General features: G+C 39.9%; 1 protein-coding gene across 1 annotated transcript in view; it reads left to right on the forward strand.

Annotated features, from left to right (window-relative positions):
- fam135b (family with sequence similarity 135 member B) overlaps positions 1 to 27622 on the forward strand; it is a 55412-nt gene that overhangs the window by 19907 nt on the left and 7883 nt on the right. The window contains exons 4-14 of the mRNA XM_023263746.3: positions 6804 to 6943; positions 11286 to 11356; positions 12837 to 13010; positions 14241 to 14367; positions 17623 to 17782; positions 18462 to 18511; positions 20274 to 20429; positions 22972 to 23045; positions 23131 to 23285; positions 23392 to 25366; positions 27370 to 27536. Coding sequence (XP_023119514.2) covers positions 6804 to 6943; positions 11286 to 11356; positions 12837 to 13010; positions 14241 to 14367; positions 17623 to 17782; positions 18462 to 18511; positions 20274 to 20429; positions 22972 to 23045; positions 23131 to 23285; positions 23392 to 25366; positions 27370 to 27536 — 3249 coding nt within the window. The remainder of the gene's footprint in view (positions 1 to 6803; positions 6944 to 11285; positions 11357 to 12836; positions 13011 to 14240; positions 14368 to 17622; positions 17783 to 18461; positions 18512 to 20273; positions 20430 to 22971; positions 23046 to 23130; positions 23286 to 23391; positions 25367 to 27369; positions 27537 to 27622) is intronic.

A 27622-nucleotide genomic window follows, 5' to 3' on the forward strand; every position in this document is an offset into this window, starting at 1 on the left:
ACACCTGTGAGAACCACATTATGCCAAACTGTGAGAAGTGGGTGGTTTTGATGGGTTTCTCTTTGTGAACATGCATTTAATTTCATAGTGTTAGTCAACTTGGTGTCAAACACACGGGGTCAGCATGTTGTGAATTGGCTGTGTGGTACATTTATGGAGGACCAGCAATACTAAAAAGAAATTTTAAAAAAAGGAAAACACAGAAGAACTTTTGTTGATGTGATACAACCCCAGCTTGGGGGGGGGGTGGGGGGGTGGGGGTGGGGGTGGGGGGGGGGGTTGTAGCATAAACAGTTGTAGTTGGTAAAAGTCAAATTATTTATTATAGAATAGTTTGAACAAAAATGTGCAAGATATTATACAAATGAGGCAAAACTAAGGAAGAGGGCTGGTGGGTGCTGCTCAAATTAAAGAAAACAGCAAGACACAAGAAGAGCTCTCATAAGGAGAACTTAACACTACACTACAATACAATCACTGTGGACAAAAGAAAAAATTAAACAAAAAGGCTCACTACCTGGGAACTGGCACAAAACAAAAACTACATGGGAATCAGCACCCCTAACCCTGGTGAAAACTAGACAAACGAAAACTACCTGTAAGAAATGAAATGTTGCTGTATCAGTTTTTAACACTAATCCTGGCCCAGTTCCAACTACACAGTCTATCTTGCCTCAACCACACAGATCACACAGAATGACACGCTAGAAGTCAGCTGCCTGTTCAGTTGAACTGTTTTCGGTTGGTCAGCCTGGTGAGCGCCGCACCAATCGCAGGACTCCTGGTTGCAGCCACGCCTCTGCCGTCGTGGTCCAACCAGGGAGTGGGGATCACACAGCCCTATTTGCATAGCCACAACATATAGTTAAAACACACACACAGGGTAGGAGGTGCTGGCGGTAACAATGACAAAAATAAAACAACAAAGTCAAAATCATGACATGACACTTCAAAATTATAGCCATTTAGTTTCAAATTATAACATTTTTTTAAATTTCCTAATCCGCCAGAGTGGAAACTGCTTTGAGCTAAGCATGTATTAAATCTTCAAAAGAATATGTGACATTTGAAAAAAGTAATGCACAGCAAGGATTGTAGTTAGAGGCAAATCACTGGTTTTTAAGTAAGAAAGCGTCTCACACACTCAGGCATATGTATCTCTTTTTAGAAATGTGCAGAAATTAGATGATAGGATGAAAGGAAAATAATGACAGAATTGTGACAGAATAAGTTTTAATTTTAGTAAGTCAAAATCATAATATACTAACATAAGCTTATGAGTTACAAAGTCAATAATTATGACTTGACTTGAGTCCTGACTTTGACTTCAAAGACACCTTCTGCTGATTTTTTATTATTTTTTTACTTTTTATTTTTTTACCTTTTTAACATGTCTCACCAGGGCTGACAATTTTTACCTTGAACCTGCAGGGTGTCAGAGACACAGAGGTAGAGTTCTAGGGTTTGATACATTGTAAAAACCAAAGGACCCCATCTGTCAATTTGCAGGGTGGAGTTTCTTCTTCAGAATCAGGTTCAGGTTCAGACATGTGTGGCTGAATAACAACATTGCAACTTGCCATGGGGCAGTACAGAGTAGTAGCTCAGTGTCTGAACAGACTCATAGGTGAGCTGGTGTGCTCAAGCTGCAGCAAGTGTGGAGCAGTGGGTGGACAAAGAGGCAGGGACTTCATAGTTCTGCAAATTCTAGAGGAAGCAATGATGCCCAGTCACATCTAAGTTGTAAGATCGCTTAGCAAAGGGATTATTTTCATGGAAAAATCTGTAACTAAATATGTAACTCTGGCAAAAAGCGATGAGTTTTCAGGGGTTAAATTAACCTCCTGAGAGGAACATCAAAAGTCACCCAAATTTCACATAGCATCTCATAACCATTTATATATTCATGTTTATGTATCTCTGTGATTTTATTGACAGGAACAGTGTCGGTACACAAGAAATAAAGACATTTTTAAACCTCAGGGCTTCTCAGGGCATTTGCCCCCATGGCTATTAATGTTGTTTCTTAGCAGTTATGGGCTTCCTCAGACAGGAAAGGGACACTATATTGTTTTCTATTTTATTTTGTTATTTTTTTTGAAGTTTTTTTTTTTGCCTTTTTGCTTTTATTGTAAAGGAAAGTGGGGAGAGAGACAGGAGTCATGGGTAGAAGAGTGGGGGAATGACATGCAGTAGCCATGGGCTGGATTCCAACCCATGAACACCACCTGAGCTATCTGGGCGCCCCACTATATCACTTTAAATTGAAGAAACAACAAACTAACATCAGTCCTCAGTTCGTTAGCTATACCTGCTTCATCCTGTACAGAGTTAGAAACTTTTCACTTTTCACTTTGGATGGACATTAGTCTGAGCAGAATTAACAATCATACAAGAATATGAGGTCTGCCATTAACGACTTGATCTCATTTGTCATCAGTGCAGCACTGTCTTTACTCAGGCAGTCCATGTAATTTATAGGCCGTCTTCCTCTATTAATTTTTCCACTGGTAGGCTCCCATAAGATCAGTTTGGAAGCCTTTCTCATCCTGATGTCTGACAAGGTGACCAGCCAGCTTTAGACGCCTCTCATGAATTTTTGTTAGTACTTAAGGCAGTCTTCTATGTAGCTCGTTGTTTGTCATGTGCTCTCTCCAGGAGATGTTCAGGGCCATACGTAACAATCTTGTGTGTGTGCCATTGAGTGGTTTTTCCTGAGCATCTGTAAATGTCCACATATTGCATCCATACAATAGAACTGATTCTACTGTTGCAACGAGGAGATGGATTTTGATATCTCCATCGATGTTTGCTTTCCAGATGCTTTTTTAATTTATTTGTGGCATACTTTCCATGCTAATTCTCTGCTGACCTTGATGCCTTTCTTTGAAGAGCTTAGCCACTATCCACTTGAAGTCTTCAACCCATGAAATCATTTCTCCTTTTCCAGTGATTGGTTGTTTGTCTGTGTTAACATTAAATGACATAGCCTCAGTCTTTTTGGCAGAAAATAGAAGAGATGAAGAGTTACGAAGAGCTAAGGATTCAGTATTCTTTATTGTCATACCAGTACATGTATTCACATGAAGTGGCATGAATTTAGTACTCGGGTCCCGGTTGTAAGCCAAAGAAATAAAGAAAGAAAAATAAGGGAATTTAAAGCCTTGCTGGCTTTGGATGAAAGTGATGGACTAAGAAATGGCTGCTAAAAGGCTAATACAAAGAGATGAGAGATGCTAAACAACTGTTGACCCTCATACTCAAGCCTATGGCCAATTTAGAAAAGAAACTGCATATTTCATAGAAACCACAACTATGACTGCCTAGTACTCTCATGTGTTTTGCTACTATAGCCTTCCTTTATATTTTGTGATCACCAGTTTCTAGTCTCTAATGCTTACAAATATTTGATAAACAAATCACACTGCATTTTAAGAGACAATTCTATCAGAACAGAAATATTTGTACTTTAAGATATAGGCTAACACCAACATAACCTACAGATGTGAAATATAAATGAGCACCTTTCCATGTCAGTTAAAACTCTAAGATTATAACATTTACAATCATACTGCTCATTGCATATATATAATATATATTGCATTACATTATACATATGCTGTTTTCTTTTTTCTCCCTTGTATGCGCACATCACTGCTGTCAGTGTCAAAGCTGATATCTCAGCAAAGCAGCTTTCTTATCAAGGTCTAATCACTTCAGGTCCCTTGGTACATAACATTACATTTAATCAATCCTGTGGGGAAAAAAAAAAAAAACTGGCGTTGAAGGTATGTATTAGGGTGTGAAAACAGCAACTGCAGCAGCTACAGCATATTGATTTAGTGACTTTGGCTGCAGCCGAGGGCCACCCAGTGCATAGCAGAGGGCATGGAAGCACCTGGGAGAGATGATGAGTCCTTCACAGGTCGGATACACGTGGAGAATCAGTTATGTTAATTTCAGCGCACAGTTTAGAGTCTCTAATCCAGTTTACTTTGGACGGGCCCTGGAAACACAAACAAAAACAAGAGGAAAAAAACAAAAAAAAAATCAAAGTCACATTCATCTGACTGTGAGGCGACAGTGCTAACACAGAGCTACAACTCCTTCCATATAAAGTACATCCCCGGAGGGATTACGCTGCCTCTGTCACACATCCACCAAGTCTTTGACAACAGTCACGCTCCCGCACATCCGTCATCCTGGCTGGGGCTGCTTGATGCTGCAAATGGTGACAGCATTATCAGGAGGAGGCCTGTGGAGAGAGGGAGAGTAGGAATAAGACAGAACAGAGCACAACCCCAGCAGGTGACTTCAACGACCTCTCAAGGCTCACAGCTGGGCTGCAGCTCGGCGACTGCAGTTCTGCCACAGAGAGTGTACCGGTGCTGAACAGTAAACAGCCTCCACACTGCATGCAAAAGTACTGCAGCATACGAAATGACAGTGGAAACAATTTTGGGCTTAAATGTCTGAGCATATTTCTGCTCAAAAAGTCAGATTGATCTGTTTCTTCGTGTGCTTAAATACTGGTATAAAGAAAACATTAAATTATACACACACAAGCCTCAACTCTACCATCAACATGTTATAACTGATAGATTTCAAACTGTTGTTTCTGCATTTTCTGTACTATTTCCTTTTTTCATTATTCCTTTCAGAGTGAAGTTATGCCATTAATGCCTCGATTTCATCTTGTTTCTTTAGTACTGCACCGCTGAGCACTCGGTCCCGAGAATGACTTTGTGTAATCAGTCTGCCTTACAATAAAACATGAATATTTAGTACCATTTTAATGTATTTGTAAGCCAAGTGTATTTTCTGTGTTTAAAAAGTGATATGATTGAGAAGCTGGTGGGAAGCTACAGTATCTTAACCTCTTTGTGTCTTGTATGTTTCCCCTCCTACATTTGTCCATAACAAGTAGCCTATTTCTGCATTTAAGGCATATTTCAACATTTTGGGAAATACACTTATGTTCTGTACATTAATGCAGAGATGTGATAGACTGGTGACCTGTCCAGGGTGTCCCCTGCCTCAGCCCTAAGTCAGATGGGACCCTAATGAGGATTAAGCGGTGTATAGATAATGGATGGATGGATAGACATTAATGCGGAATTGAGGTGTGGTCACACCACAAAGTGATGCAGCAAAATTCATGCAGGTATCTTTGTGTAACCACTGGGTATTCTCTCAGTTTAACTTTACTGTTGACTTCCTCTGGCATTTAGCTCATGATTAGACATGATTTTGTTCAAGATAAGTCTATAGCTGTGATTCTGTAACAAACTGAAGCATGAGAAATTGGAAAATTTTGAAAAAAATCCTCAAGTTTTTATACTTGCATGAGGTGGTTTTGAGTCAGTGCTCATTGAAACGGGATAATAAAGCTCTCCAAGTCAGCAAGCTCACTCACAGTCAGACGAGTGCCCTTGTAAATGGGATAATAGTTTAATCTACAGATGTATTTATACATTGCTCCTTCTCTAATAGCTGCAAAACACATCTCTGCTGTGGAGCAGTCAGTGTCCTCTCTCCAGTGCAACATGGCAGAGGAGACTCATTAAAAGTGGATGCACACACTTGAAATAAGCGACAATCCTTCACTTTGGTACCTCCAGGTCTCTGTCCCCTTAAACACCATCACTAACCAGATGGCTATTTGACTTTCTGTCAGTGACACAAACTTGAGGGTTACAGTGTACCAAAATCAAACTTGATGACATTTTTTTTTTTTTTAAATGCTGGCATTACCAGGCCTCACTATGACAAGTCTGATACCAGTTCCTTGTCTGTTCACTTAATATGAAAGGTACAGTCAGCAGCCGTTTGCTTAGCATTAATAATGGAAAGGAAAACAGCTAGCCTGGATCTTTTTAAAAACAACAAAAATCTCTTAACCTTGCTAATCAACGCCTTATATACTGTGTTTATTCCACACAACAAGATAAGTATTAAAATAAGACAAAATTAAAGATTTAAAGTGAGTTATCTATCAGGCACTTTCTTGGCAGGGTGCAGTGACCTCCTTTTAAAGGTGTTTCATATTTATGCTCTGGGTTTTGTATGGGATAAACAAACTAGATGCAACACATTAATTAGTGAGCTTTATAGCTGCTGTTGCTGCTGCTGGGTATATTGGTTTACAGCTGGACAGAGCCAAACTAGCTGTTTGTGGGCATTATGCAAAGCTAGCCTCTGGTTGTAGCTTTAGATTTATCAGAGAGATTTCAGAGTGGTGTTTATATTCTCATCGAAATTGGCAAGAAAGTTAATATTTCCCTTCAAGTTTCAAGACCTGCCTGTATATGCACACGCAGATATGTAGAGAAGGTGAGATTTCTCTGACACATTTTGATAATTATGAAGAGCTCTTGCGGGAAAACTTCTTCCATGCATTTTGTAATGTTCAGACATCTGAAGGAAAACATGTGCTACTGTTAAACTAATTTGTATTTTCAAATCTGAAAACATACTCACAAATCTAAGCAGATGTTTCCAGATCTGAATATACACACTCCAATCCCTCATAAATCTCTGTAAACAATTGCAAATATCAGGTCACACATTCTTATTATGCATCTCAAACTCTGGGCACATATTCACTGCGCTGTCCATGGCATGCAAATGATGCATTTACCAAGTGGATCCCTCTTTTATTTGTGGTCATGATAGTCAGTGTAGTTCTGAGACATACTGATTAATAGTGGAAAAGCGCTGTCTCTTGAGATGTGTAAATGCTGTGGTTCTGCTGTAGCAGTGAGCTCATAGTTTTTGTTCTGTGTTGTTGTGTCCCACATCAGGAGAGTGCAGCTTCAGCTCTGCGGGGGTTTACGACGGCACCGTGTTCAGTCGGATATTTCAGATCCTCTACAGAAATGAGGAGATTGTGGTGAATGACTGTATGATCTTCAAAGTCCACCTGCTATTGGATGGAGAAAGGGTGAGTCATGCTGGTGACATTTTCTGTGCACACAAACACACACGTAGACACGCACGCACGCACACACACACGCACGCACACACACACACACACACACACACACACATTCCCTTGAAGCAAAAATGAAGTGTAGAGAAATTTTCATGCCATTTGGTTGTTTGTTTTATCTGTAGCTAGATTATAAAAGTGTAAAATGCCTGATAGATAATGAAAGTGAAAATAAGTGCATAATCGTTTTGCTCCACAGCTGTAGCTTGTGGCTTTACTGCATATTAAATGACTATTAATTAATGCATTTCTTCATCCTCTATTCCCTCCTACGCTGAAGCTTTTATCATCTGATACAAACAATATTCACGTTTCATAACAGACACATTTAATCCTACTAATAAGAGCAGATATTTAACATTGCTATTTAGTGAAGAAATGCCATCATTATGCTGAATAACTACGCTCAAAGTGTCCTGAAAAAACAGTGTGTAGAATTTTTGTGCATTCAGTTGATCTAAATGTCTTGATATCCATTTTGCAGGTTTTCAGACTTATCTCTTCAAGATAACATTCCAAAATTAGGGATGCGGCTCCATGAATGACAATGGCCAGTCCACTGTTAAAGTATCTTAAGAACAATTGAACAGCAAATTAATTAGCAAATGTTAGTCTGCTAATATGCTACACTGGGTTGATGTTATTGTCACAGCAAGCATGCAGAGCTTCTGTAATGTGAGATGTTAAACATTTATCTAATAGCAAACAGCTATCTGCTATGTGAAGGTATAAGAATGAGGTCACACTCACTCTGTCTGTGTTGTAATCTGAGCTTCTGGGATCAATGTTAGTTGTGTGTTATGTGGTATATCTGCATTTTAGTGAATGAGAGTCCTTTCCTTTGAAACTTTGGCCCTCACTACATTTATAAACGGACCAAAAAGGCCTCTCACACTGCTTTTTAAAAGTGAAAGTGCAGTTCAGAGCTTTGAAGTGGTGCCATTAAACTGAAGAATTTTAAAACAGTGTATTTAATACTTTTTATTTCCCTGATTTTTTGGCAGTTGTTTAATTTGAGCTCATTGAAGGAGTTTCTGCCGCTGTTTTGTGACTATCTTCTGCTTCTCCTTCTCCACGTTTTTCTCGTTTTACTCCACTCCATGTGCATCTGTTTCCACATATGGTTTTGCTCAAGTCTGACAGATATGGACACGCATGATCAGCATAGAGCCTCTTTAAAGCTACCTTAAATGGTCTATTTACACTGTTTTCTAGATTATTTAAATATTTATATTCATATGCTGATTACATTTTAACCAAGGAGCAATGTTTCATGACAGAATTTATAAAAGGATCACAAGAAGAAAGAAACAGATTCGAGAAAAGTGTTCTTAACTTGTGAAGTAGTAGTAATAGTACTATGGATTTTTCTCTTTCCTATGCTGCCCCCAACAGATTGATTGATTGATGGATTTCTTTATTTTTGTGTCATGCGCACAAGCATGCCCAGCCCTCATGGGTTTACAAGACACCAATGTACTAGCATTGCAGCAATATATCCACAACACAGTATTCTGTTGCTCAGTTCTCAAACAAAATATGTTGCCTTTTATCCCATTCCTGGCAAAGAAACTCTGCCATAAAAAAGATCCCCCTTCTAAAACATAACTCAAGTTTTTCATGGTCATCCAACCTAAAGAAATCAAAATAAACAGAGGACATCTGACTGAAAGGTACCTCCCTGATATCTTTGTATACAGGGCAGTAAAACATAAAATGAACCTCATTCTCTCACAGATTTGTCTTTTAGGCTTCTGGAGGAGGTTATAGAGCCTGATCTCCAAAGTGGGAACAATTGATTGGTGTGCCTCAAACACAGCATAGCCCCTCCCTTCACTAAATGCAGAAAGTGGCAAAATGATGATCACTGGGTGATCCCAAAGGACATTTTTAATCATCCTTTGTAAGGAGTTCTCAACCACTAAAAACATGTTCCTTTAAGAGATTCAAATCTGTTATTGACCCCTATACATTCCATGGGAATCTGTGTTTGCACATTTGTTAGTTTTTTTTTAATCATCACCTGACAGGTAAAGCAATGATTGACTGGAGTGTGGCTCCCCCAAAGTGCCATAAAGCTTACACAGTTAAAATGTTAATCCCCAGTCTCAAAAGAGTGCTGCCCTAACCATTAAAGACACACAACCAGGATGAGGAGTATTGAGTTTCACTACTTGCCTCTTGGAAATAATGTGTTTTACCTGACAGACACATGTAAATTGCTTGTGCCCCAGACTGCCCATGTTTAGCTGAAATGATCAGGCGTGTAAACCTGCCAGACAGTTATTGATGTACTATCCTTTACGGTTTCAACGTGGGCGCGACCCTGAAAATCCACTCTGCCTGTTTGGAGCCATCAGCGGTGACAGCAATGGCACAGGCCTGAGGCTGGGATGTGTGGGACTGAAGATGGCCCCTGCTCGAAGCTAATCATCCATTTGATAGCCATAACTCACACACTGACATTACCCTGCTCAGCTGCTCTCTGACATATAGCTACACTATAGATGTTTGGTTCACTGCAGTGAGATCCCTGCTCCTGCCAGAATGTGGATATTCTGTCTCACATGACTCCTAAATTTAGAAGATTTCATTAAATGTAGACGTTCATATGGAAGTGTGGAGACAGAAGAGCTTAAAGGCATATCAGATTTCAGCTGTAAGCCCTCCCGAAGGCTCCCCGCTCATTAACCTTCGGGAGGTTATCTGCTGCTCACAGCTACAGAGAGCACAGACAAAAATAGCCCCTCATTTCTCCTGTGTGCAACCATATGTATGCTTAATCAATATGTACATCAATACTGGTCAGAAGTGCAAAGATTTGTACATTTACTATAAATCTGAGTTTATATTCAGTCTAGTGATAGGAGAAAGAGAGGTATACAACTACTTCTATTGAAATCAGCAAGACTGCATTCAGTCTTCAAAAGATTGTCACATCTACTCTCGGCACTGCCTTTGTAGTTCACTCATAGCTTTTTTCCCCCACTTTGCTGTCCAAATTTATGCCATTGCATTCTATGGCACTTTGAACATGATAGTGGTTCCATTTTGTTGAGCCTACATCACATTAAAGAAATGCTGGCATACAGAGAACATAAATAGATTCATTAAAGAGAACATCAAAGTGACTAAACAAGCATTACAAACAAGACTGGTCACATTAGCTTCTCTGCCAAATGGCAGTAAATCCAAAATGTCTCTTTGGGATGGCTGGTTCCTGTTCATTAATTCAGTATTTCATGTCTGACATGCACATGAGTGACAGTGAATAAATGAGAGGCAGGTTCTTCTCAACGGTTTGATAATCCTGCTATGACTGTCACAGTCAACTGACCACCTGTGGAGGATTTCTGGACATCTTAAACCAATCCTGTCTTCTAAGAATGATGTTTATATACAATTAAATTGGAAAAGTGGGTAGGTTTTTGATGTAACTAACTGACTCCTCACTTAGTCTTGCCCCTTTTGGTTACTGCTGCGATGCCTGTCAAGCTTTTGCATGTAAATCTATTATCCAACATTATCAGTGAGAGACATGTAAAGGACGTAATAGCAATTTTCTGGAATATTAGTTATAAAATATCAAAGGTAGACAGAAAGGACAACAGCTCCATTCATAGTATAATTTGTCAGTGGAGTGAATGACATTGAAATCAAGAGAAACCTTGGTTCATGCACAACAAACATATCCAGGTAAAACAATGTTCTTGCAAGTTTACCGTTTTATTATATTTTAAGCTAATGACAAGTTATAACTTCTTGTAGCTTTTATTATGCATATGCTGTAGTCCACTACTAGCAAAACTACATTAACATAGCTTGTAAGATGTCAATAATTTGAGGTTTGAATGTGTATGATACAGAACTTAGTTCAGGTTAATAGGCAGCTTGATTCACAGGTAAACAAAATATAGAAGGAGGCATCTAAACACCAGAAAGAGGTGAAAATAATCCTTAAAGGAGCACTGAGGCTGTTCTGGAGGCTCTGAGAAAACAAATAAGACACTCGTTGTTCTTCCTTTAATCTGTCACCTATGCTGTGTGTTATCTTTTTTTGTGTGTATCACAGCACATTCTCAAGGTGGATATATTTTCAGCATAATAAATATTTGGTCTCTGTGCACCTCTGTTGGCTTATTCATGTTGAAAATGCTAAACCAGGACCCACCTTTGTAGCAGTTTGTAGCAGTCAACTTGAAAATATAAGCCTATTTCCACACACCATTTTTGTTATTTTGTCACTTTCATAACGTTCATGCATCAGCAACACTAATGTAATGATCTTTTGCAGGTGGAAGAAGCCTTGAGTGAGGTGGATTTCCAGTTGAAGCTGGATCTTCATTTCACAGACAATGAGCAACAGTAGGTTTTGGAGCTGCATGGAAATGTGTGTGTGTGTTTAAGAGGACTAACAGGAAAATGCTAGACTGTCCCTTTGTGCAGCTTTTATGCAGGAGTGAGAATGCAAACTAGCATGAGGACAGGCTGTTATGTTTTTTGGCTCATAGCCATCGCTTTAAGCACCTGATCACTACTGTTGTGCTCGCACTTGCTGATTACTGTGATTTTTCGGTTCGTTTGGGACGAATCAAAGAAGAAATGGGTCATTTGTATTAGCATTCACCACAAAAGGCTTTTGTATCCACCAGCAGCCACGCATCAGGGAGGTGTAGTTAGTGTTGCGTTTAAAATTTTTTTGTCATACCTGTTTGATTACAGTAGTTGTCCACAAACATCACACAAAACTGAACTCTGGAGCTCCTTCATACCTTAGCATGGCTGCTTTCACTGATAGTCTGGTCAACACGGAGACTCTTTCTCTCAGACTCTTTCTTTCACAGCTACAAGGACAGTGTGCATGTCCTGAGAGAATGAATGTAGATTATTAGTGTGCAGCAGTCTGCATTCTCAGACATCTTTTAAAAAGTGTCTGGCAAAAAGTAAAGACATTTGTCAGTGATATTTCTCATTCCCTTAAGAAAGAGCTGCTCCTTTTAGTGCCAAATTACAGACTCTCTGGGGTCACATTTTTAGTATATGCAATAAAATCACTTAACTTGCACTCCTTTAATTAAACTGCAGTCTCTGTAGTTTGGAATTGGCACTGATACAGAGATTAACTGATGTTTAATTGTTATTTTAATGTACTGCCAGTACTGTAATGTAACTACAGTATATTTACTAAAGCACTCTACATAAGGACAAACTTATTTTAGTTATTTTCTCTTCATGGAACTTTAAGCCTCTACTCCATTATAAATACAAAAATAATGTTTACTATACATGTTTGGCAGCTTTAGTTAGCAGTTAGTAAAAATGGTGCTTTATCACAAATTGAACTTGTATCTACAAGCATGTGGGACGAAACAAGCCTTTGCAATTGTGTCTCTCACAGTTATTTTTAAATTCCTTACACCTCAAACAGTCAATTGATTTACTGATCTGCAGATTTCATGCAACCCTACACAAGAGTTCAAGTTAGCGCCACACAGGCAGCTGCAACACTACACAATAATGTATCACTAATGACAAAATGCACAATATATTAGTCACAGAGAACAGTTTTTTCTATTGATTAAATGCTTTTTACTGATCATATTTTCATTAACATCTTAATTGTCTGACCAAGGGACAATTTGTTCTAGTGTGATATTAGTATCTGAGTATTTCCTCCTCCACTCATGTTGGTTTTATTTTGTTTCATTTGTTACTCACCTGTACTTAACCCATTATAAGCTGTGTTTGACTGTCAAACTGAAATTAGCACAACAGCTTTTTGTTTTGTACTTAAAGAGCTAAGTCTTATTTGTGTAATAATCTATCCTTTCTTTCGCTCCTTCAGGTTGGCAGAGATAGCAACCGTCCCTCTGATCAGCAGTCGGACCCTCAGCCTCCACTTCCACCCGCAACGAGGCCTCCACCACCACGTCCCTGTCATGTTCGATTACTTCCACCTGTCCGTCATTTCCGTCTCCATACATGCTTCACTGATTGCCTTACATCAGCCGCTAATCAGGTAGTTTTACAGTGTTTGAGCAGAATCGTGGGGGAGCTGGTGTGCTTGAGCTGCCATTAGTGGGGAGGAAAGAATGGAGAGACTTCATACATCTGAAAATTCTAGAGGAAGCAATAGTACCGAGTTACATCTAAAGTATTTTTAAAGCAGCAAGGAATTACTGTCATGGGGGAAAAAAAACTCTAAACGTATGCAACTTTCAAACAGAAAGGTTAGTGTTTATGGGTTTAATTTCTGACTGCAGAGGGCATTAATGATGTAATCTTTGGCCTGAATGTAAGCCCTCGTTTGGTGCTGAGGTAGTTGGCAGGACATGCTAATGAAAGCTCTAAGTAACTATTTAAACTACCGTTCAAAAGTTTGGGATCATTTACAAGTGTCCTTATTTTTGAAAGAAAAGCATTTTTTTCAGTGAAGATAATATTAAATTACTCAGAAATACAGTCTAGACATTGTTAATGTGGTAAATGACTATTCTAGCTGGAAACGGCTGATTTTTAATGGAATATCTCCATAGGGGTACAGAGGAACATTTCCAGCAACCATCACTCCTGTGTTCTAATGCTACATTGTGTTAGCTAATGGTGTTGAAAAGCTAATTGATGATTAGAAAACCCTTGTGCAATTATGTTGGCACATGAATAAAAGTGTGAGTTTTCATGGAAAACATAAAATTGTCTGGGTGACCCCAAACTTTTGAGTTTACATTAGAGCTGATTACAGATGTTGTATCCATATTTTAAAAATTTGTCCTTATATTTGACTTCTGAGTATCACTGAAGAAATCTAAATCTTTACAGCCATGCCAAGGTTGACAATGGTTTTGAAGCGCAACATGCAAACGCTCTTTAAGGAGAGGGTTAAGGGAAAGGTCAACTGTCTGCAATGAGGAGATCCTAGTTTTAGAATTCAAAGTTTAATTGCAATCCATACCATTAAATAAACAAGAATTTGAGAATGGATTACTGGCACGGCGCTGTTGTCCTTCCTGTTTGTTTTGGCTGTTGCGATTCATCGTGTTTTGTTAGCTGCTTGAATGGATAATTTTCCAAACACTTATCTGATGAATTCAGCTGTCGATACCATAACCTCAGTATTCAGGCATGCATTACATAGATTACTGCGGCACTTGAATGATTGGAACACTACCTGCTCCTGTCTCTCAGCTTATCCGTCTTCCTTCACACTCACGCTTTGTCCCTGCCTGTGTCCTCCCTGTTCCCCCTCCAGCTTTGCACGTACGGGGAAGGGCTCCTGGCTGGGGAAGGGCTCGCCGGAGAGCGCTAGCGACCCATCTGCCATGTCTGTAGAGAACCTTGTGTTTGGAGCTGGCTACTGCAAGCCTGTCATCTCTGAGGTATGTTAACCTTTAGCAGTTCAGCTGTGCTCAAACAGAGAGTCGCAGGAAGCCAGAGCCCATTTTGTCTTGCAAAGCTGAAAACCCCTCTTCGACTGCTTCTTCTCTTTTTCGCAAGCAAGCAGCTAAATGCCAAGCGATGACGCAGGCATGGTTTAAGGACAGAGGCCGACGGATTTAGCCGGAATTTGTTTTAGCATGTCATCCAGAAGCAAAAGGATTCTGAGCTGAAAAGAGAGTTGTTCTGATCTGGATTACAGATTCTAGACCTCTATAGTCTGTCTCGTTAGAATTGGTCGTTTGTCGGGCCTCGCTGGAGTCTTGGAGGCTTAAAGACCAGAGGCCAACACAGTGATTATCACCATGCAGTGCTGTGGCTTTTCATAATATCTGATTAACCCACCTGCCCAGGCATGTAGGCTGCAGGCTGAGCATCTGGAATTGATAGGAGCTCTCTCTGGAAATGATGGTGTAGTCTCTCAGGCCTTTGTGCTCATTTAAAGTACACTTGACATACACAACTACACGATGACAGAAATAATAACTCAATTAGTTTTATCATTATTATTAATCATGATTACATATGGCTTACTTTATTGGAGATAAATAACTATATCACCCTTTAATCACCTAAACATATAGTTATACGGCATATAGTACAGCATTAGTAGCAGATGTGTGTGAAAACTAAATTTTATGCCAAGAAGTCAAGTTATATTTTCAGGAATAGGTTTAGTCTCTAGCATTTGGTCAATTGTTTCTTTGCTCTGCATCCATTTCTTACTACATATTATACATTATACAGATTTTACCAATTCTGACAGACTCTGGTTAAAGTTAGAAAACCTCTTTAGAAATGCAGTATAGTAGACTATTAAAAATGCAAAGGGATAGCCCAATATTTTTGGAAGTGTGGTTATACTGGGATATTCTCAAAATTCAAGAAATAGCTCAAACACATAGCTCAGCATAAGAAAAATAGAAATTCACATTTTTTATATTCAGATTTTTGTGTAGAATAAGTAAACAACATATGACTTGTTAATTAATTTGTTACATATAACATAATTGCACAAGGGTTTTCTAATCATCAATTAGCCTTTCAGCACGATTAGCTAACACAATGTAGCATTAGAACACAGGAGTGATGGTTGCTGGAAATGTTCCTCTGTACCTCTATGTAGATATTCCACTAAAAATCATACGTTTCCAGCTACAATAGTCATTTACCACAGTAACAATGTCTAAACTGTATTTTTGATTAATACTATCTTCATTGAAAACAGCTTTTCTTTCAAAAATAAGGACATTTCTAAGTGGTCCCAAACTTTTGAACGGTAGTGTACAAATATGTGGTCGGTGTGTTGTGCTCGATTTGCTAATTATTGCAACACACCGTACGTATAGTTGTAAAGCTGCAGGTTCCATTTTTTCTACCCTTTTATAACCTGCATCTTCCAGGTTCTTGCGGACGTCACAGGCCGAACTGTAAATCCTAATGAGCTCCCTGGCCCCTCCACCCCTCTCCCCGCTCCTCCTCCTGGTTTTTACTCCCACCCCTGGCTGGGCACTTTAATAAGCTCTGCGTTTAGCCAAGCAGGGGGGTTGCGTTTGATCGCAGTAATGAGTTCTGCTCACAAGCGCCACGTACCACATAGCTGCAGGTGAAATCTGCACACAACGCCACCTCCTCCTTCACCTTTATTTATTTAGAGCTTTTCACCTGCGGCGATGTTTCGTTTTCAGCACTTTCCCCTTTAACACTGGGCCATTTCCTCTAACTGTCATCCTGGTATTTTTTAGAGAAAAAAGAAAAATTACACATTGTAAAATTCAAATGATGTCACCTGAAAGGAAAAACATGTCGGTATAAAAGGGTATTTTGAGAGGAAAATGGTGCTGTTAGTAGTGACACTTTAGGTGGAGGTGATTTTGATGAGGATAAAACACAAATCAGAGATAACAGTTCAGAAATCTTGTCAGAATGAATCTCTTTTATACGAGCGCAAAACGTCTTTGATAGCAGCTGTGATTGACTGCTAAGATAACGTTAAACACTGTTAGTCACAAAAGCAGAAAGTCACATGTCACTGGAACTGAGGTACATCCCAATCATTGTCAGTGTGGAGAGAAACTATGGTTTTAGGATAATGACTAGTTCATACAGGAAAAAATAGCTATTTTTCTCAGCATTTTGCTCACAGACTGATCCCAGCAGGCCTCTATAAAGCTAAAGAGAATTATGAAAGTAAACATACAGATGTTCCTTCCTGGTTTGGGGATACTGCACTGCTGCAATTACAGAGTGTGTGCAAGTATGATGATAGGGCCAGAGACTTTACTTGCTCGGGGCAAATTACAGTACATCCTCAGATACTCAGGCATAACATGCCTTTCAGAGCGCTGAGCCCCAGTGGCGCTGCCAAAACATCCCAGCCATGGGAAGAACGCCATGGATGGCTGTTTCAGGTCCGTGAGACAAGGGCAGTCACTCGTCCCCTATCTCCATATTATGATGGCTGGTGTGTACAATAATAGTTGTTTGGTTTGAGGGTCATTAGTTCTTGAAGAAGACAGAGTGACACAATGAACAGGGTGTTGGTGATTTGTAGCTGTTTGTACAGAGGCTTGTGTTACACTCATTCTGTAGATTGACCAGGTGAAGCACTGCTAATATTTTTACTCTATTGTTAGAGAGCCATCTGCTGGAAACACGCTCCATATTACAACTCATATTTAGACAGCTCACACTAAAGCTAGGGATGGTCTGTAAGCCACGGCTATTCTCTTACTATTTGCTGCTTGTTGTCTTTAGCTTACTTGTCCTTTTTAAGTGTCTTAGCTGCTTATTATAGCTCTTCAAATCTGATCTTTTCTCAAGTGGTGACACCTTGGATTTTGGGTCAACTTCCCACACTTGCAGCCCTTCAAAGATCATTACATGGAAAATGTACATCCCCCTGTGCCACATAAATGTATTGATCTGCTTTTACAGCTCACAGCAAGCTGTGTTTAGGGCCCATTTGTCCCTAACATGGTATCTGATCCTCCAAGTAATTATTGTGACTTTGCACATGTAGAAATAAGCTCCTTTTACCACAAGGTCAGTACGACATGCCTGCACAACTGCTGCAGTGGAGGCTGTAAAGTTCAACTATGTGTACATGCCCATCATTAAGGCAGGCCATTTTACTTGAGAGGTGACTACTGACCTACATAGCAGCTGACATTTCCTCTGTGCCTCCTTCTCTGCAGGGAAGCTTTTATGTGCCCAGTGAAAACTGCCTGCAGAGAGCTCATACGTGGCACCGGCGGCTCTGTCGCCTCCTGTTGGTGGCACACAGAGGCCTGCACACGTACTACACAGCACTGATGAAGGAAATCCCACAGCTCCAGCAGATTCCACTAGAATCAGGTGATGCATGTACAAAGCTTTGTATTCATTTCTTTATTGGACATCTAATGAGATCTGAAATACCAGCATTAGATTCAGCTCTTTATGCCCAAATAGATGAATATCATTAGGACAGTAACAAGGGTGGAGGAAGTATTAATGTAAAATTACAAGCACGGGTTCAGCATTTAACATGTGTTATTATCTACACAAACACAGTGGAGCTGATTATAACTGTCTATATAATGCTTCATATTTTATAAGCCACCCATATGCTGTAGATGGTAACTATGACATCTTAATGAGACAATTGCTAAATAAATGTAGTTGAGTGTAAGTATACAATCACAGCAAATAGAAATGCTCCAAAAATAAATACAAGCACCTGGTAATATGCTTTACTGATCCTGCTGGTTAACAATATGATTATATGCCCTTTAGCAATTACTTGTATTTGGCTGCTTTTCAGACTTTTATAACTTCGATATTCAGTCACCATGAGTATCATTTTACAGCTTTGAGTTTTCATAGAGGGCTTTCAAACTTTAGTCTTATGTTCAAGCTTAATAAGTATTATGGGATTTTCAAAATCAAATTGATAGCTGTGGCATTAAATTTGCAGTAATTCTGCCTTCTTACAAGTACAGACAGTGTGATGAACCTTTGCACTAATCTCTGCAATTAACATTTCTTTCCACAGAGGAGCTGCTGGTAGAAGAAACTCTGAATCAGCTGACAATAGAGTTGCAGGTAAGTGCTTTTGAAAATTTACACCAAGTCAAAACAAAAACAAGCTGTTTGTAGATATTCATTATATCCAAAGAGTGCTTCCACACAAACCCTATACTATATAGACAAATATACGGACTTATTCTGCTATTTTTGCTGTTATAGTCAACACATTCGGAAGTTCTGGCATATCTCCACTAATTGGTCTCTATTAGTTGCTTTAGTTACAGTGACTATTTCAAAAATATGAATATTATTATTCCATACAGGGCGTCCTCAATTTACGACGTACTCGACCTATAGCGTTTCGTCGTTACGTCGGAACTGGTTACGTGGAATTAGTTGGCAAGTGGAGTGGATGAATACATCGCGCTATAAGATGGTTTTGTTTACTTTCACCGCTTGTACGCCACCTTGGATTGTGCTACATTTGCTAACTTTTTGCCCTTCATTATGGCTCCCAAGCATAAGTCAGACTCTTCTGATGACAGTGCTTTGAAGAAATGCAAGTGAAGTTAGAGATAATAAAACGCTCAAGTTGTAAAAACAGTGCAACAAATTCTGTTATCTAATTGTAAAATGACTCATACATGCATGAAAGTCATTGGTATTCATGACTTTTCCGAAGAACTGATTGGTATTGTGATACAGGTAACAGCTTTGTTTACATTTTTGTAAGAGTTCTGACTTACGTCAATCCGTAGGAACAGAACTCTGACATAAGTCAAGGACAGCCCTAGTATATGTATTCTTTGCTATACTGTAGCACAGTGGGTTTTACCTCAGACAGTGCTAATAAGTAATTAGTTCAGGGGGATGGTTGGATTTGAAGGGACACACAGGGATACATAACCAACACCTGGCATTGTTGTCTCAGCACATACAAGCATGTGTTGTAGTAGCACAATGTGTCAATGATGTCAGCTTGATGTCAGTTTGATGATGTGCATCACATTGGCATACACTAGTATATCTTTCTTTCTTTTTTCTTCAGTACAGCTATACTAACTAAATGATAGCTGTCCATCTTTTACTATGGTATGCACATCAGTTGGCCACAATATTACAACAACATGTCCAATATTGTGTAGGACCCCTTGTGTCTGTTGGAGAATACTGTTCCCATGGGGAGATGTGCTTTGTCTGCAACAGTATCTACACTGCCATTCAAAAGTTTGGGGTCACCCAGACAATTTCATGTCTTCCATGAAAACTCACTTTTATTCATGTGCTAACATAATTGCACAAGGGTTTTCTAATCATCAATTAGCCTTTCAACACCATTAGCTAACACAATGTAGCATTAGAACACAGGAGTGATGGTTGCTGGAAATGTTCCTCTGTACCTCTATGTAGATATTCCATTAAAAATCAGCTGTTTCCAGCTAGAATAGTCATTTACCACATTAACAATGTCTAGACTGTATTTCTGATTAATTAAATGTTATCTTCATTGAAAAAAATTGCTTTTCTTTTAAAAATACTTTTGAATGATAGTGTATGCTTTACACCTGTATCTCAGACGTTCAGAAAGTCATGGGTCCGACAGTCCCTGACCCAACAGTTGTTCCTGGACTTTTTAGAAAGTTATTATTATCAGTGGGCCCACAATTCACAGTCTTTCAAGGCAGACACATCGCAGACTCTACACTGTTGGTAGATATAAATATGTCAGCAGGAAAAGCAAAGACCCTAACAAAGAATCACGCAGGATATATTCTGGGAGGTCTTTGAAAGCTAGCGCATTCAATTTGATATCACAGGAATTAATTTTTTTTTCCAGTTGCAGGAAGGCCATGAGAAGGTAGCGGAGCAGATCAGCAGGGACGTGAGCCAGCTCTGCTCCCAGCTGGCTGCTCTGTGGAGCCGCTTCCTGGAGGCCGCTGTTCTCAACCCCCACATCCTGTCCTATCTGGCCCAGGAGCACCACACGCTCAGGGTGAGAGTCCCACTCCATAAAAGGCAGGCTTATACAATGCACCAGCGTCATCATTTACTGTGTGTCCTCTGAGTTACTGTGTCTTTATTAGAGCCCAGTGCAGATATGTTTAAATATAGTCAGGCTGATGCTCAGCACCCACACTAAAATACAAAAATACTGCAGGTTTCGTAACCAGCGACAATTTATTCCTGGAAGCAGCTCCTTAAGGCATGTTGTGACCAGATTTCTTAAAGGTTTTTCATGCTATTGAATAAATTCTCTAATGGCACACTGAAATAATCTCACTGAGAAGATTGTAAGACCAGGAAAATTATTTTAAAGTTGTGACAAGACATGGGTTAAGTAGGTATTTTGTAAAAACAAATATTTATTTAGAAGTAACAGTATTTATCCAGTCCAGTATATGCAGAAAATAGATTTAGTGTGGATATCACTGTCATCATGTCAACCGCAGCTGCCCTTGCTCAGGTAAAGAATCGAACATACACCTGTATTTATGGTCACTTTGTGATTAAAAGAGAGTTGCTTTCTCAGATGCTTGTCTGACTCAGTAAATAAATAACCAGATTACTTCCGTTAAAAACTAAATATAAAGAGTTTCAACATGGTACAGTGTAATAGACTTACACGAGCAGTCAAAAGTTTGGACACACCTTCTCATTCAATGGTTTTTATTTAATTATTTCCTACATTGTAGATTAATACTGAAGACATCAAAACTATAAAAGAATACATATGGGATGATATTGTGAACAAAAGTGTCAATCTTCAGTATTAATCTACAATGTAGAAAATAATACAAATAAATAAAAACAATTTAATGAGAAGGTGTGTCCAGACTTTTGACTGGTAGTGTAGGTACTTCCAAACAGATGAAAGTAAGGATGGCCCTGTCCAATCACATAAAGACAATAAGTGTACCAGATGACATGTGCTGAATTTAAGGTGGTATGTGATCTCAGGTGATATATGTACCATCCTTGAACTCTGAAGTTGCAGCTGCAAGATAGGCTGCTGGGGGCAATGCAAAAGAGTTCCATTCAGTGCACACTTCTATTTCAGAATGAAAACAACAATAACAAAAGAATCAGTTTATCTGTCTCTGTTTTAACCATGAAAACATAGAGGAGACATCCATTATCTTTGTTACCACATTTTATTCAGGAGATGTGGTGCAAATTATATAATTTGGTTATAGCAAAAACTAAAATGGCCAACAACCCGACGCAGCGGCCTGGGTTCGATTCTAGTTCATGGCCCTTTGCTACAGGTCTTCCCCTCATTCTTCTCCCTACTTTCCTATCTGCGTCTTGACTAATCCATCAAAAAAAGCCAAAAATATAACTTTAAATAATAAAAAAAAAATCTAATTGACATCATTTTACCATGTCTACAGTCATTGTTAACTATAAGTAACTTGTTAAGCAGTATTATAAGTTGCCTGTTTTTTCCTCATGCGCATAATTTGCTCTGGGGTTTTCACAGTTAGCTCCAATAATAACATAAGCACAGAAAGAATAAAGAGTAGTTTTGACGCATGAAATACTGTGTGTATGTTGCCCTAAACCTATTAGCACTGAGACAACAGATACACTTACTGCTGTCTGTCAGTTCAGTGTCATGACAGTTCTGGGATGTACTGACCTCAGACCAGCATTCCCACTCTGAGTTTGTGGCATAAAACATGAGGCCAAACATACTTTGTCTCATTGTTGTTATGTTGCTATGAACAGAGGCGTGAGAAAGTAGACAGCAGCACAATTACAGAGCACCAGCACACCTGGGATCAGCACCTCAGTCTCATAAAGGAATAAAAATGAATGTATAAAACAGCAGCGCAGCTTGACATAAAGGTGAGAGCAAAGGGAATGTTCTTTTCTCAAAACATCTATTTGAATAGGAGTAAAGCATATGTTTAAAAATACCACAGCGAATGCGTATTCTTGTTAAAAAAGTAAATTGGGAGGATTGTAAATACAAGAGTTTCTACCCGCATGATGCTCTGTGAGCTGCAAGTGTTGCAGAGGGAATTAGTGAAATGATAAGATGCCATTCCTGACCTCAGTAGCTGTGGAGGCTGATATGATATCTAGTGCAATTTGAATCTAATCACTGGGCTGTTTAATATGAATATGTGCTCCACAGTGGAGTAGCTCTCATGCTCTATTATGCAGCCCTGTTTTGTCTCAGTTGTCGGAAAATAATGAACATGTTTGCTTTAGTATTAGATTACCCTGAGGGGATATCGTCATGCCTCCACCCTACCAGTGGAGTTAGATTTCAATTAACACTTATTCTGTAATTATTGTGGGCTGGAAATACACCAGAAACAGTGTTCTTGGTGATTTGCCTGTCATAGTGGCTGACTCTCGAGGGTGATGCATTTCTAATTGCAGCTGTAGACGGAGAAAGCATGGGGTGAGGCTTGTTGCACAGACTGTGGTTTTCGTTTTTTTATCCTCTCGTGCTAATGGCATTAAAGATGTGACTGAGGCTCCACCATGGTGAAATGACTTGTGTCTGTTTCTGGAAACACCAGGTCAGGAGGTTCTCAGAGGCTTACTTCTTCACAGAACACCCCAAAGAGATATCTCTGACATTTCAAGAGGAACTGTAAGTACCAGTCTTCTCAGAAAATCTCAGAAAGCATTTTCTGGGTTGAGAGAAGTGTGTTGTTTATGTTGTTTTCCTATTTCAGAATCAACAGACATGGCCAGATAGCTGCAGAAGTGCGAAGTTCAGACTACCTGACCAAGATGCCTCCTTTACCTGTTGAGTGCCTGGACATCGATGGGGACTGGAACAGCTTGCCCATCATCTTTGAGGACAGATATGTGGAGTCTCCTCAGACAGGTAATACAAAATATCCATTGTATTTATTTATTTGCACTTCACATATCATCACTGATTGTCTCAACACTGAACTTTTGTTCTGCAACTGGTCTGTCCTTGTCTTCAGAGTGGGTAACACACGTGCTAATGCTTGGAACCACCGACGAGCAAACCAACTCAGATCCCACCATCACTCCTGCCAACAGGATTCTTGGAAGCAGCCAGGGAGTCAGATCACCAGCAATACCCCAAGATTCCTTGGACAGTGATGAATGCATGGACCTGCCCACGTATGTCTCACTCATGGCAGACCAGTGTAAGAACGTCAGAAGTACCCAGAACCTCAATCCTGCTGAGGACAGTGCTGTATTTTCTCTGGCAGAGGCTGAAAACTCAAAACAACCAGTGAAATACAGCCAAGATGAGAAGAGCTGTAATTCTGGCCAGGCACACATCGCCGTTAAGCCTTGTGATGTGGATCCATACAGAGGAGAGACTGTTCTAGATGTATCCTCAAACCATCTTCCCCCCGTTGATTCTGCTCACAGCAGAGAGGAATTGCCTGCTCATCATGTCACAGAAATTATCCAGCTTTGTGATGCCACAAACCATAGCAATGCAGAGGAGAATGAAAACAATGAAGAGGAGTCTGACATTGCCATGCCTTTAAATCACTCCATGGATGATGAGAGTGAGGATGTCCCTCTTAGCAGCATACCCACTGCCTATGTGCATCCAGTTTTATCTCCCTTTCCCGGTGATCTCAGAAAAGAGATGACTCATCGTGGAGGCTTGGTCGGCTCCAAGATCATGAAGCGCTCATCCTCTGTTATCTCTGACTCAGGTATTGAGAGTGAGCCAAGCTCGGTGGTGTGGCCTGTAGAGGTCGCACTGCGAGGTCGACCTCCCCTGGACTTTTCCAGTGAACGGGAGATCCCACAGCAAATAGTTTGTCACCACCCAGTCCACCGCAGCTCTCTAGAAGGCCTGCAGATGGAGAGCAATGGCAGCCTTCCAAGTGGAGGTATACAGGCCTCCCTCACTTCTATTAGTTCCCTGCCCTATGAGGAGGACCAGCAGCAGAGGCAGCTCAGCAAACTGACCAAGTCGGTCTCTGCACCGCAGATAAGTAGCCCAGAAGATGCAGATGAGGACCACATGCTGCTTAACCAGGAAACAGACAGTAAGAGCTTAGTGCAACACCAGGATTCATGTAGGATAAACTGTTCCTCTTTGAACAGCAACCTGGATTCAGAGCAATCTGAATTATCTCTGTTAGACACGAGTTCAACAGCAAATCTTGGCCACATTCTCAAGGAGAATATTAGCTCTGAAGAGTCAAATTCTCCACAGCACCTGTCAGAGACACACAGAATCAAGCCAGTGTTAAGTGGTGTGTCTGAAGTGTTGCTTGCACAAGAGTCTGTAGAAAGCCCTCATGCGAAGGAAAGTGCGGTTATTAGCAGCCAAAGGGAGAATATGAACCATCAAACACACATGAGTGGAGTGAGCGCCTCACTGGAGGATGTGCATCTTGTTGAATCGGAAGCAGCGCCCTGCAGCTGTGGAAACAAACCATGTGTGGCAGATCAGGAGAGTATTAACGCTGGAGATGAGTGCCAAAGTTTCCACCACAGCAAACCCCACAGTGTTGAGGACCAGGAATATCTGGATCCCTCGCAGACATCTCTAGAACCACCACACTCCAGTGACCTCCCCAACACTTCAACCACCACACAGAGGCCAAGCGACCTCACAGGGCTGACAGCCAGCGATATCACATCTTCTGCTGAGCTCAATGGGATACCAACCAGTGACAAAGAGCCGTTGGACTGCCAGAATAAGCCTTCTAAGATCCCTAACTCGGGCCTGGCTTTTGTGAATAAGAAGATGGTGGAGGTGGTGAACATGTCCGTATCTTGTGCCCCGACCTGTCTGCCATTTTCATCTGTCCTGAGAGACTCTCCCTCCATCAGTGGCATGTCCACTCGCCAGGCTACCTCACCAATCACCCATCAGCCCCTGGGCTCCTTTGGTATCATCTCCTCATCTTCGCTCAGTCCCCTGAACATGGATGACGAGACCAATGAACGGATGCTAAAGTGAGTTTCCTTTTTGCTGAATTTAGTGTTAAAAAAGACTAAATGTTCTGTAAATGTTACAATCTGACAATGCACAGATACAGATGTATTCTACCTGAAAGAAAGCTAATTCTACTTAAAAAAGTTGCAGTTTAAAATCAGTGTATCTTTTTGTGTTGTGTAGCAGGATGCTGTCTGGATATTAGTAAGCATCACTGTCAGACAGAGATACAGTGGCAGTTATGGTTGGACAAAAGGGAAATATATACAGATAGAGAGATGGAGGACACTGATGCTACGGTCAGTGAGCCAATCAGCAGCCAGCGCTGTATGCTACGCATTTTGTTTCGATTTAATACTGTTTTAAGTATTGTTTTAAGTATTATTTTAAAAATATTTTTTATTGTTTTCATTTTTTAGGCTAGAAAATTCTTATTTTATCGCAAAATAATTAAAATAACAAATATATAAAAATACCCACATACTGTAAAATCCCACGATATAGCATAAACTCCGCGATACAAAATTATATATATACAATTTAAAAAACCGTGAGTCCATGAAAAGTGAACCGTGATACGGCGAGAGACGACTGCATATACATTGCTTCGGTACATTTACATAATAAATAATACTGTAGGGTTTTAACCTTAATATTTGATATAGCTCAGTAAATTTGTATTTTATTTTATACTTGTTAAGCAGTTTCTTGACTTTTAGTTTAATAGGCTACAAATTTGCTAATGTTATATTATGTATCATGCTGCAGAAATGTTCATGTTGAAAATACCTCATTCGTATGTAATAAATTTGTCATCTAATGGAGAGCAACATATGAACATTTGCAATATCTGCAGAGCTTAATTGTATGTATTAATGAAACAGAGGATAAATGTATTTACAGTGTTTTAGGCAGAGGAAGTGACTGTATGGCTTTATGCCAGTTACCCACCATTTAAGGTGTTGACATACTTCATTTCTGTTGTCCCCTGTTGTTCTAAGTGACAGCAGAAACTGGCCCAAGTTTCTCAAATGTTCTTCATCCTTCTTCCAAAGTCACTCCATTTTTCTTTTTCAAGTACAAGGTCAGACATGCTTAAGTTGTCTAAAATGCAGCATCATGGTGCTTGTCTCCTCAGCTATCAATCAAACATGTCCTCTTGAATCAAAGGCTTGGAGACTGTTTTGATGTATAACTGCTTCTCACTGAACACTGAACTTGGAAAACCCTTTTGACAAGATTTTCAACTTCAATAAGTAGTGACTGTTTTGATTTAGGGTGGACTTGAAAGCTCAAACGTGTTATGTGTGTTCAGGCAAGGGAGAATAATGCCTTTCCCACTTGTATGTCAGTAAATAACATTTCTAAATATTTGGGCTGTCTTCCCAAAGGGAAACTTTGTAGGAGTGAGATTATAATCCACACCAACTACAGGAAACAAGGCCAAAACACAAGGCTTTATGGGAGACGGCTGCTGACATCTGGTGCAGTAGCTGGCAGTTACTCATCCTTGGAAAGTCTACCATAACAAAATGAAGTGAGGGCAAATTTGAAGCGAGCAAGTCAAGACGAGGTGAAATGCCTCCTGAGTGTATTAAATCACATCAAAGAGCGCACCGACAAATCCATCCTGATTAGTTGGAAGTACAGGAACTGGAATCGGATTTGTTTTGACAAAATCTGTAACCTGGCGGGATGACAGGGTAATGAAACTTTGAGGAGCTTACTTGTAAGTCTAAAACTTTTGTTTAGAAGCCTTTGGTTTGCTCAGAAGTGTGGAAGAGTGAATGCTACTAATCAAATACAGAAATGCAGGGCAGGTTTTCTATTATATTTTGACCCAAAGGGTGAGAACTGCAAGAAATGCACTTTAAGTGTTACATTAATTTTTCAGTAGAATAAAATCTTAGATCAGCTTTTTAAAATTTTTGCACATTAAAGGAAAGTTTTTCGTTTTATTGCTAACATACAGAATATAATATCTCTTTCTTTTTTTTCCAAATGGCATTTCGCTCTCCTGTAGCTTCTACAAAGCCAAAGAGGAGCTGTTGAAAGAGCTGACCTTCCAGGCCAGCTTGTACAGCGACCTTCCTCTGCTGGCATCAGATCTGCCCTACTTCCCCCCTGAGGAGGATGACGAGGAGTTTGATGATGGCATACACCTCGTAGTATGTGTCCACGGGCTTGATGGTGAGGCTGCACACAGCTAAATGATTCTGCTTCACTGCAGTCCAATTCCCTCCTTGGAGTGTAACAGCTATTAAACTGACACATCC

This window comes from Amphiprion ocellaris, chromosome 15, assembly GCF_022539595.1.
Source record: "Amphiprion ocellaris isolate individual 3 ecotype Okinawa chromosome 15, ASM2253959v1, whole genome shotgun sequence".
In the NCBI taxonomy this organism is placed as follows: Eukaryota; Metazoa; Chordata; class Actinopteri; family Pomacentridae; genus Amphiprion; species Amphiprion ocellaris.